At 43.8% G+C, this 12,213-nt stretch overlaps 1 protein-coding gene across 7 annotated transcripts in view; it reads right to left on the bottom strand.

Annotated features, from left to right (window-relative positions):
* The window catches only part of ARHGAP32 (Rho GTPase activating protein 32), a 259,764-nt gene that overhangs the window by 60,002 nt on the left and 187,549 nt on the right, over positions 1 to 12,213 (bottom strand). For all 7 annotated transcript variants that reach the window (XM_083808087.1, XM_083808088.1, XM_083808089.1 and 4 more), the window contains one exon: positions 5,075 to 5,156. In XM_083808087.1, the coding sequence (XP_083664213.1) occupies positions 5,075 to 5,156 (82 nt within the window). The remainder of the gene's footprint in view (positions 1 to 5,074; positions 5,157 to 12,213) is intronic.

Raw genomic sequence — 12,213 nt, 5'->3', positions numbered from 1 at the left:
TCATTTAATTTAGCTTTGCTGAAACAGTTGCATGTTAAGTGCCAAACAACTGGTTTGTTTACGTAAGATTAACGAGAATGGTACTAATTACATACGTTGTATCTTTCCATATTTTCCTTATGAAAACACTGATTAAGACATTATGCGCTCATAGGTGTCAGACGGCTGCTCAGCCCAGGCATCTGTGGGATGTGAGTTCTGTTTGCACCTTATCCTTCCTGATTTAAAAAGCAAAGCAAAGCAAACCAACAACAAAAAAAAAACATAAAACCACACCATCTTCTTCATCCAGGGATTAGCAACTAGCCTGTTTCAAACCAGGCATTACCTCGTTAAGAGTCTGTTATGATTGCAATAGCTCTAACATAATCAATGTAACTCAATTTGCATTTTTTTTCTATGAAGATCAATTCATTCTGTACCATTCTGCATTCAGGACTGTACCAGAGCCTTCAGGAGGTTAGAACGGATAGCCACTAGGGTCCTCTGAGAGTCTGTTGCCTGATCCAGACCTGAATTTTAATCCTTTTGAAGTTCAGTGGATTATCTGTACTTGACTGTTGCCCCAGATTAATCTGTTATTTTTGTTTAAAAATATATTTATTTATAATAGCTTGTAATACTAACAGGTACCCTGTAACATATCCTTGATTTCATGTAAGATTACATTTACCTGTTAAATCTAAATTATATGAATGGATGAGACAAGAATTTGAAAAATTCCTCCATAAATTTGGGCTGAGCTGCTGAGCCCATTCACTCATTGTCCCAAGCAAGACTGAGGAATGGGCGAGAAAGACCCCTGAAGTTTTAAACATGTTCTTTTGGAAAAAAAAAAAGAAAACATTACCTTCCTATACCCCATTTCTTCACCCAGGTTCACTGTCACACTGTAAATTGCATCTGTGTTCTTTGTTTCCCCACTGACACGAGATGCTCCCGAAACCTTCAGACAAATCACCACGCTGAGGCACACGGCAGTGAAGTTTTGGTACGCAGCAAGAACTACTTGTTAGCAATCGACACGAAACAAATAGCACGTACGAGGTGAAGCATGGTATGTGATTTTAAATACTGTTAAACTACAAATATCCAGAATTATGAGAATGGACTGAAACAGATAGCTGAGACGTGCTGCCTGTGACTTAAGTACGCCAAAGCAACGAGCGGGGACGGTACGAGCACACAGACATAAACACACTGTTCCCAGAAAAGACCAACCAGAGATGGACGAAGTGGATGAGAAGAGTAAACACAGCCACAACCTATGGGCAATTCCCAAATTTTCACTTCTAAGGAAAAAAACACAACAGCTATTCACTTTTTTTCTTCTAAGCACGGCAATGAATATTTAAAAGCTTCACTTCTCACCAACTATCTGAAATTCACATGCAACCTTTCATCCCATCTCTTTAAAAATCTTTATAAATATAAGCTGATTCGATCTATTGCAGTATTGAAATTTGGCTAAATTGTCAGCAAATGATATTAACTCTAACATATTAGATATCGACTCAGTATAATAACTTAGGACAAGAAGTAAACCTTAGAATCCTGTATGTGAATAAGAATTCAGGAAGAATTCAGACAGGAGAAGTCAAGTACTCAAGGAAACAGATTTGTTGAGCCCGCTTCCCTTCCTGGACCTTTATGGTGCTTTTTACACACATTGAAACCAGTAGGATACTGGTTTGCACGTCATCTGAAAAACTGGGGGCACAGGCTTAGCACAGTCCTGAAGGGAAAGCACCACTCAACAGGTAACCTCCAGGAAATCCTGAGCACCCCATCTTCCCCTCGTATGGCTTTCTCATGTGCCCAAAGTTTGAAAAAGGAAAACTCCAAACAATTTTCTTAAGCAATAATGAAACCTACTTTAATTGTATGTATCTATATATCTATATAGATATCTGCAAGTATACCTGTATACCTATACCTTGCAGCATTCTGGGAGATAATTTTGACAATCCAAACTTCACTGTCAAATGAATTTCAGAGGTGATCGAGGCAAAACCAATATTCTTTCTTACTACCTTGAATTTTCGAAATTGAATAAAATGGACAGCTTTCCCCCGTGGTCCATTTTCCTTCTCTTTATCTCAGGCGTTGGCTGCATTATCACTGCTGTGAGCCTTTTACTTCCATGGTCAATGAAAATGTTGTTTTTAAAAGCAGAGTTTGTACTCAGCTCCGCTCCCACTGCCTGCCTTTCATTGCCATTTGAGCTTCAGTCATTATTTGTACTGTATTTAAGGCCGTTGCAGTATTTTATGGTTCTATTAAAATGTTGTCCTCATCACTTCAGCAAATCAAACCCTCTAATTATAAATACTAATAAAAACACAGGGCAGGAAGTTCTTCGCTTGCCATCTGCTTTTCATTAGATTATTCAATGCAGCCAAATCTACGGACAATTAAACAACACAAGCAATTCTACGTTTGTGAATTCCTTCATGGCAAAGAGCTTTATGCTGCAGATACACAATGTCCTAGATGCTCTACACACCATATTTTGATTAAATAAAATAAAGCTTGCATGTTCATACGTATGTCTTATCAATGCCAAATCTAAAACGTCGCATTAATTCTGGATGAAATACCCTGACAATGTTGAATAAGGACAAAATCTCCAAGAGGTTCCTTTAAGGAAAGTCTTTTGGAAAAAGCCAATCTGATGTTTAAAATATAGCTACCAAGGGGAAATTAGTTTATGTTGATATTAAGGTGTATGGGGAAATACCCCACGTGTGTCAGCAACAGGTCAAAATGCATTAAATGCACAGAACATGGGTGAGCAAAAAGCAAGCTCTTCTGCATGATCCCAGCAGTGCAATTCCTGGCAAGGCTTTGAAGGAACTGCTTGGAAGAATCCAATTTCACATTTTGCAGCAGTGCTTCTTAAGCCACTCGGGGTGCTCCAGCAACTCATTTCTGCCCCTTGCCACCCCACTGAGCTGTATTACCAAGGCAAGGCAGCTTGGGCACCTGTGTGGTAACCCAGACCAGGAAACTGGCACTCCTTCCTCCCCCTTTATTATCTCACCCCTCCTGTATTTCACACATCATTTTTTTCCTCCAGGCAGACGAGTGCCTTGAGTTCTCCACCATAGCATTCGACATGCCTTAACCATGGGAGCCTCCTCTTAGTCCTTCTAGCTGCCCCCATGCCCCAACTCCTGTACCAACCAAGGAAGTCTCCGGACATCGGCCTCCAGCATGCAAGTGCTGTAACCTCCAAAGGTGGAAAAAATAGAAAGCAGAATGCCGCAGTGAAATGGCGTAAATTCTGCGTGCACAGGAAGGGCAGGGAAGGATTACACAAACAGCTGCAACTGTTGTAGCAGTCCTTGCATCTGAGCCCTTATTAGTGTTCTTCTAGAGCAGTCTTTTGCCTTTAATTGTTCGCCTGGAACAACTATCAGGGAAGGTCAACAGGGACAGCCTCATGACTTGGCAATATCTTTCAACACATTAGTTTTAACAGGACTTGGGCTTTTGGTATCAACTTTATAACAAACATTTCCCAGGACTGAAAGAGGAAATCCACCCCCTAGTGTGTTGTTAAAGCCAAATAGAATCTATTAATCTATGCTGCTTCATTATCTCTCATTAAAGCATAGCAAGAAACTACTCACTAGCAGTTCATGACATTTAATTGCCTGAGCCATATTTAATAGTAAACACTTGCTTATGATTGTATCTAGCAGCCCAGCCTGTATTTAGATTTAAAGTTCCCTTGTCTACATGCTTCAGCTGATAGAGCACAGAGCAGTGAGTGATCATGGTATTTAGAGATCAGCTTCAAACAACAAAAGGCAGATACTGGATTTATGGAATGACCACCTGCTGCAGGGCTTTGAATTGCTAGTGATCTCTGTGACACTAATTCTAACAAATACATTTGCATGTTCCCAAGAATAACAAGGGCTGGAGACACCAATAGCTGCGAAAACTATTTCCCTGAATTGTCAGCTCTTTGAAGCATGCAGATTAATGCAGTACACTGATAGCTTAGGGTGTTCGTGACTTTTTACCACTGAACCAAAAGTCCCAAGCCCTAACATAAGATCTGATAAAATTCATTTCCCTTAGTAAAAATCAAACTTTGGAAATGCATCTTTTTGGTTTTGATGGATCAAATCAGCAATCTTGTAAGATAAGGATCATCATTAAAACAGATGAAAAGAACACCAGTTAACCAGCTATCCAGCTCAACTTGCCTGACGCATAGTGTTTTAAGAAAGATCTGCAATTTTAGACTGCTTCTCTTGATACACAAGATACACACACATAAAACCATGAATGTATAAAAAATATGAAGAGTAAAACAAAACCTTCAGCACCAGCAAATTCTATAGAGATCTCAGTTTTGCCAGCACATATACCTGCAATCATGCCCAATATATACTAGGATGACAAGAGGATGAGATCCAAGATCTTATCTCCTGTTTATTTTTCCTTTCATCAGCAGAGCCTGGCAGTAATTTGCCTGTATTTCATACCACACTGAACTGGCCAGAAGGGCAGTAGGAAGTGGGTAGAGTTATATACCCAGAACAGAGGCAATTAGGATTCCAAGTTCTGCTATATCTGACTTTCTCCATCAATCCCCAAACAGAAAGCAGCTTGCAGTACCTAATTTATCTATTCCATCTAAGTCAACAGAAACATTTTTGGACCACCTGTGTGTTCTTTGTAAAAAAAAAAAAAACAAAACACTAATATGAAACACTCTCTGGACACCACGAACTGGGATATTGCATGGAATTGCTAGTTACAGATTACTGAAGGAATCTTAAATTCTTACATGCCTGAAATCTTTCAAATTATGCAGGAGATGAACATTGATACTGGCTTACAAAACACCATTGATGAAAGACATTTAACAGTGGCGACTATTCAGAGAGAGGTAACGTGTGGACAGTCAACACACAGAGAATAACATGGTACGCATAAAGGATGATCAACACATAGAGTATAACGTGGTGTATAAAGGAGGTGTTAAACATGGAACATGAAAAAAAAACCACCTCTCCATTTAATTTCACCGCACCATAAAATCTAACAAACATACCTGGTTTTGGCACAGAATTGGTCACAGACTGAGGAACTTTGTCGTTAATTAGTTCAACACACTCGCTAGGAAAAAATCCAACCTGTAGGAAGGAAAAAAAAGAAAGGCAGACTATTGAATGCAGCGTTTTTAAGATCTGAACTGTTAAACCAGCAACCGCATAACATTTTCCTTGAAATATGCTTGCCTGATACCCCATAACATTATCCAACATAAAATGACCTGCATAGAAGTAGTAATTTTTCAAAATGTTGCAGCCAAAAAGTCTACAAACCAAGTGATTAGTTCTGTAAAATACAGTTCTGTTTCTTAAGCTTAGTGCACAGGACAGAGATAGTCAACTTGCAACCATGTGCATGGAGCGGGGAGAGGACAAGTATGTTACACACCCCTGAATCTCAAGTGGAACTCGAGAAAGACTTTAGCTGGGTTTCCTGCACCTGGCTGCATGTGTATAACATGAAATTTAATGAAGAGAGCAAGATGCTTCAGCACACAGCATCTCAATCATCTGTATTCAAATCTCACCAATGCTCGATCATTTTTCACTGTCACAGTACTGTATTCACAAGCACTTTAACATTTTATTCCGTTAGAAACCTGAAATCTGATACGGGTAAATATATTTGCATATCTGCATGGTCCTATTACAGAAAAAGGCATAATTTGGGAGAAGACACTTCAAATGCATAAAGTGCTTTACTGTATCCCAGCCTTATTGTGGTGTGCATCATCTGATGAGGTGGCTAATGACTGATAATCCCGAAGCATTCAAATTAAGTGTGTTGAAAGAGCTTGTTAAAAATTTTTAATGTAGTTTTAGTTAAACTGAATTCAATCTCAGAACTGAGAACAGGTTTAATAACGTACAGTAAAATGAGTAAAATGAGTTCTTCATCTGTAAATAAGAAAATGGTAATTTGACTAGAAATAAACATAAGTGTTTTCAGAAGAAACTGTGTGATGTGGCAAATAAACCTCTAACTGGACCCCGAACTCCTGGTCTCACCCCTGCTTCTGAACATGGACAAGCCAGTGCAACCACCGCGCCTCAGTTTCCCTAGCAGCAAACGATGAGGGAGAACAGTGCCCCAGATCTGTTACGGAAAACAGATTGGAGAGAACAGCTGGTAGACACACAGTTACGGTATGATTTATCTGCGTATCTGCTCATCAAGCTGAACAGAAAGAAGATTCCAGAAACAAACCCCAGAGGCCAGAATCTCCTTAGCAAATATCTGAAGATGCTTCAAAAGCAACAACCCACGCAGGGCGACCACACGGCAGCGCCATCCAAAAAATGTTGACAACCACTGACTGCAGTTTCCTTCTCTGCCACCAGCATCGCTGGCAGTGACGCCTCCGAGTGCCTGCTGCACAGCAAGGTGCTCCGAGTGGTTCCTTTCAAACGTTCCCGCACCGACCTGGCCGACACAGCTTCTTTTCCTGCACCACCTCTAGCTCAGAAATGCCGCGAGGCTGCCTGCGTCAGCACGAGGGTTAAGGACCGGTGTGGGGAGGATCTCGATGGTTCGTGTAAGCAGGACAGGCCTGCAGCAATTCACATGCCGTTCAAAGGTCTCCAGATCTGGGGAGAAGTGACATTATTTCCCTTTCGCTGTTTAAGGATTCAGGCTAAGACGTGACCCACGCACCAACCTTGTGCTGAGCCCTTGCACAGGCAGCTCCACACTTCGCAGCACCCCAACCTCCTCTCCACTTCACAGCACCTTCCTTCTCACTCTCACCCCAGGTGAAAATCAAGCCAGACCAGCGCCCTTGGCAACTTTTACCCTTGGTCCACCTTTCCAGACCCTTTTCTCTTAGACCCTACCTCCTCACCCTGCGGAGCTTCTGCACAGTGACACGGAATTCAAGCACCGCCACCCCCCGAGTTGCCCCGTGCAAGCCAGAAGCAGGATTTCCTGCCCCGTGTCAGCATGGGACTCGGACAGCTGAAAGCATCAAGTGGCTTCAAGCAGCCCCGGTTTGGTCGAGTGCTGCAACGAAGCATGGCAAGGGGCCAGAGGCCGGGCCCCGAGCTCTTCTCAACAGACGAACCGGGCCGGGAGCGCTGCCAGTCGTGTTAGCACATCGCTGAAATCCGTCGGGGCCACCAGGCAGCCAGCGCTGGGAGTCTGGCAGAGTTCCTCCCCCAGTTATTCATCTGACACAATTCCCTTTCGTCTTCGAGGAAAAAAATACAACACAACTCTGTCCTACTCCACGTTGTTGTGGCCCACAAACTCGCAGGCAGCTCAGTAGCAGTGCCGTGCATGGTGTGTCCAGACAGAAACCATCCCAAACCCTCCACGGGAGCAAGAGTTAACAGTAAGTTCAGGCCACTTCTCCTTCCCTCACTCTAAAGCCCAGCAAGGCAACGTTTTATCCAAGGAAGAGGACAAACTGCAATCCATCATACGTGAGGTTAAAGACCCAGAACATGCTTTTTGTGACGGCTGTGACAGCACAGGACCAGCACTTCGCAGCAGCACGATGGAGCACCAGACCTCGCCGTCGGCACCTGACACCGGCCTGAGCATCACGCTGTGGCTCGGGTGCCTCGGGGACCGAGCCCATCCGAAAACCAAGGCAATGCAAGTCTTCAGTCCGACCCTCACTACCTGAGCGTGCCAGCTTCGCGAGGAGATGACGCAGCACGGCGGAGATCTGTGTGCAGGGTACAGACAGAAACACGCTGATCAACACAAGGAAACCAGCACGAATGCTAGCAGGACACGCAGGCACCCCTCATCGGGCAGCTCATAGCACAAGGGTGCGTCTCTGCTGGTGCTGAGAAACATGCTGATTGTACGTACACAAGTATTGGTATTTAAACAAAATACATTATATATATTTCTAAATACTTTGCTAGAGCTAAGAGTCTTTTTTGGATATTTTCCATGCAAGAGATGCAGGAGACAATTTTTAAGTTAGGAAAAAAGCACACATCTGGTGAAAGTCCCAGTCCCATCACAGAAATGATAGATCTGGGACACTCCGTAGCTGCAGTGAGTTAGTTTCTTGCATTCTCAGTGCTTTGAGAACATTTTTCAAATTGCCCACAAGTCTATGCCTGCGAAGAAATGTTTGGACACCAACCTTCCATTAATCGTAACGAAAACTGGTGGATCTAAATTCAACCCCAAATCCCATACTGTAATTAAAAGCATATTTGCCTTTGATTGTTAATACGGTGTTTTTCCTGTTTCCCAATGCAATGTACAATGCTAACCGTGACTTTGGAAATGAAACAAGGTGCCAAGTGGTTATGCCACTGCTTCTAGGTACCTCAAAACCTTTCCCAAATAAAACACGGCACCTGCTCTCAGCATGTCAGCTTTGCCATGTTCAGAACAAATAATTGTAATGAACTGTTAAGGGAAAGGGGATTTTTACTTCTGTTAGTGTTTACAAACTCTCTGACGTTAACTTACTGGTAGCAGTTCTGATGGCTTACATTTTTTGACATATTTATTCTGACTTTTCTTGCAAGATCCTTAGGAGATCATCTTCAGGGTCATAACCTACGACTTGTGCCTCATTCCCACCCACTTAAAAGATGCTGCTTTTCCTTCCACGGAAAGTTTTCCACGATTTTGTATAAATACATGACTTTAGTCCAAGAGTTAATCTCAACAGATGTAGCAAGGCACTGTTGGTGCTTGAGGCAGGATTAAAGGATTTGGTAACATACAAAAAATAATAGCAAAGATAATATACATTTAGATAACTACAAGGTCACCTGAAGGTTAAAAAATCACTACACACCTTAACGGAAGGAGAAGAGCACACACTACTATAACATACGAACATTCCTGCAACAGCTGCTGTGTCTTTTTTTTCCCACACAGACTGCTAAAACTGGAAGATACTCCAGGCTTTATGGGAAAGTCAAAATAACAGTAATCATTTTCTGTGTGAGGAGGGAATTCAAAGAAGTGAGAATGTATCAGTAACACAAATGGCAAACGAAACATTGCTTGAGACATTCTGATTGCTTTTTGGTCTTGACATCAGCTACAGTATGGGTTAAATTTTTTTCAATTTTTTTTTCCTCTTTTAATTTTAAATTGTGACAGGCTAGCAAAACCTAACACTAAAACAACATCTTTTTATTGCTTATTTGGCTTCCATGAGCAGAATTTTCACTGTGCTGTTTTCCAGGAAACAATATTAGTGGCTGGGGCAGAAATAAAACAGATGCACCCTGCGCAGGTAGAGCAAGGAAGAATTTAATTCCTGCTTCGATCCAGCCTCCACCCCCCACACATTGCGTTCATTCCTCACTGCTGGATGGGAGCATGAGCACGTCTCCCATCTTTCTCTCTTTCTCTCTGTCCTTCTCTTCTCCGTCATACCTTCCCCCTTGATCCCCTTTCTTGCATTTAAGCCACAAAAAAAAATCCACATTAAAAAACCCTTCCAGGAGCCAGAATGGAAGGGAAGGATGATTCTCTGCACGGTGTCAGAGACTTCAAGGTCTGACAACCTAACAAACTCTACCCTCTGCTTTCTGGCACTCTCCACTTTCATCTCATACCGAGTGCGGTCGTCTTCCCCCATCCATGTGCCCCAGGCCAGCTCACAGCACCGTGCCTTTCGCACCTCCGCGGACCAGGGTGCTGGTGGCAACCTCCAGTGAAAAGCAGCCTCCAGCTCTCTGGCCTTGGCTACAGAGGAGAATTAGAGTAAAATTTAGGAGAAGCCTTTATATCTAACATGATAAGGCCTACAATTTTCTTGAAAGAATCAACGCCAAGATAAATCCGTGAACTAATGACCTACAGCAGTTATTCCGTTGCATCTCTACGTACCAAAGGCCTGTATTTCTTTGGGAACCTGCTTTATAGCACAGAATGGATAAATAACGTATAAGGTCCTACACGGAAATCCTTTCTGCGAATAAAAGGAATTAAAAGAGTTTTGTGGCCGAGGTATTCAGCTCTCCTTTACCAGAGTTGAGGATACCACCAAGCCTGTTTCTCTTCTAACTGGTGCGCCCCCACACCGGGTGAGAGTGCTCTCCGCAGAGCTCGAGGTGCCCTGCAGCTGCAGGTAGGACACCAGGTGAGGCCGTCAAAGGCTGCCTCCCGTCAGCATCCCCACCTGCCGGGGCGGCGGAGCTAGCAGGCAGCTCGGCGCTGCAACCAGAGGTCGCACGCGCCCCGACAGCGAGGTGTGAGAAATCCCTGCTGCTCCCGACGAGAAGCGCGTCCACTCCGGCCGTGCTCGCTGGCTGGCGGTGCCAAGGGGAAGGCCAGCTCGTGTCCCAGCGCCCCTGCAAACTCCTGCTGCGTGCCTCCAGGAACGGCGCAGTGGACGCGTGCGGAGGAGGAAACGTTTTGTCGCGGCAAATCAGTTCAGGCATCGTTTTGCCCGATCTGTCGCTGCAGTTGGCATCCTATGCAAATGGCGGGGGCCATCTGGCTGGGAAGGGACGTCACTAGTGACATGTCCACCGGGCTCTCGCCCGCCGCCTGTTCCGCAGGTGATATCATCCTCCAGGCAGATGGCTGCCGCTAGCGCCGAGCTCCCAGACCAAAGCACGTGAGCCAGAAATCCAACTTCGCCTTTGCATGTCTTAATTTAAGGACTGGTCCTTCCAAAGTGACACTTGCCACAAAAATGTGCTCTGCTTTCCCAGGCCATTTTTACTAATTGGTACCCTATGTTCCCATCACGTACATGGTATTTATTATAAAATTATGCACAAGGAAAAAAAAAAAAAAAAAAGGTCTCAGCTAACAGCCTCTCTCACTCCTGAGCAATCCAAGACGAAAGGCGTCCCTTTCTGGGAAACCTATTCAGTCTTAAATCCCATGGTGAGGTCCAGCACGGAACATGCTTGGAAAGATGGGCCTGCAGTTTCACAACCAGTTCAAGCTCTTGTAAGAGGCTGATTCCCAAAAAGTCCAGCCCCCCCCCGGCTGCACACACTTGTGCATTGCTTTGTGCCACCCCCAGCAGCTGTGCAGCTTGCTGTTGTGCAGCGGTGCAATTAATGAAGCTGTTCCCAAAAGACAGAATTATTAAGAACATCAAAAGGCATCAGAAAAGGGCCTGTCCCTAGTGATTCAGCTGTCTGACACAGAGTTACTGATTGTAAAGACAAAGCATGAAGGAAAAGAAGGAGAGAACAAAGAAGGCTGGGAGGCTGTTAACGTGGAGGTGGCTGTAATCTAGGTAACAATCTTACCCTGAAAGCAGTGACTCACTGAGGACATTTGAAAAAAAAAAAAAAAAGCTTGAGGAAAAACATCTTAAAAATCATTTTACTTTAACCAGAGAAAACGATAAGAAGCCTAACGGGTTGTTTTGTTCTGCCCAGGATTAAGCGTTTTGCAATGCCGCCATTAGGTCAGGTATTGGGAGGAAGCCGCCTGCAACTGCAACCCAGAACCCAAAGGATGAATTCCCAGGGGGTGGCTCTGGCAGGCAAAGAACAAGCTGACTTCCATAACGAACCAAAGCTGCCGTTCAAGTTGAACATACCGGCAACCTCTCAGGTTTGCTTTTCGGCGGACATCTGTAGACCTTCATCTCGTTAATTGATATAACACAGAGGAAAGTCTTTGTGTGCTTTAACAGATGGGGGCATGCAGGAATGCATGCACTTCTGCAAATACGTACAGAGTCACAGCTGCTTTAAACACACAAAAACAGGTCAATGCCCTAAAGTCAAGAAATCATTCTTTTCTACAAGGTGTAACCTTGCTCTGCTCCTACCAAGGCATGGTTTGCAATCCAAATTGTGGCCCATGTGGTAACGCCTTCCTCCGTCCCTAGCAAGAAGCCACAACCCGACAAGTCCCATGAACAAACATTTGGTCTTCAAGAGCTCCTTTTTTTCTCCCCACCTGGTTGTGCCCATTCAGGGGATGGGGCTAAGGAAAACTCTTCTGTAAACACTGTTCTGTACTGGAGCACAGCAAGACAGTTTTTTCCACAACAAATTACAGCTCTGTGAGTTATGAGACATTCGACGTAGCTAGCAATCCATCTCTCCAGGCTAATAATTTGGCACTAAGGAAACATGGCATATTTTGTCAGACATGAAAATTCGTCTGTGATCTAAGCTTTCCAGGTGAAGATTAGGGAGCTGGGAGGGATTAACCACACCAAACAAAGCAAGAAAA

This window comes from Anser anser (assembly GCF_964211835.1).
Source record: "Anser anser genome assembly, chromosome: 22".
In the NCBI taxonomy this organism is placed as follows: domain Eukaryota; kingdom Metazoa; phylum Chordata; class Aves; order Anseriformes; family Anatidae; genus Anser; species Anser anser.
The sequence above is the reverse complement of the archived record's forward strand: the minus strand, read 5'-3'. Positions and strand labels throughout refer to the sequence as shown.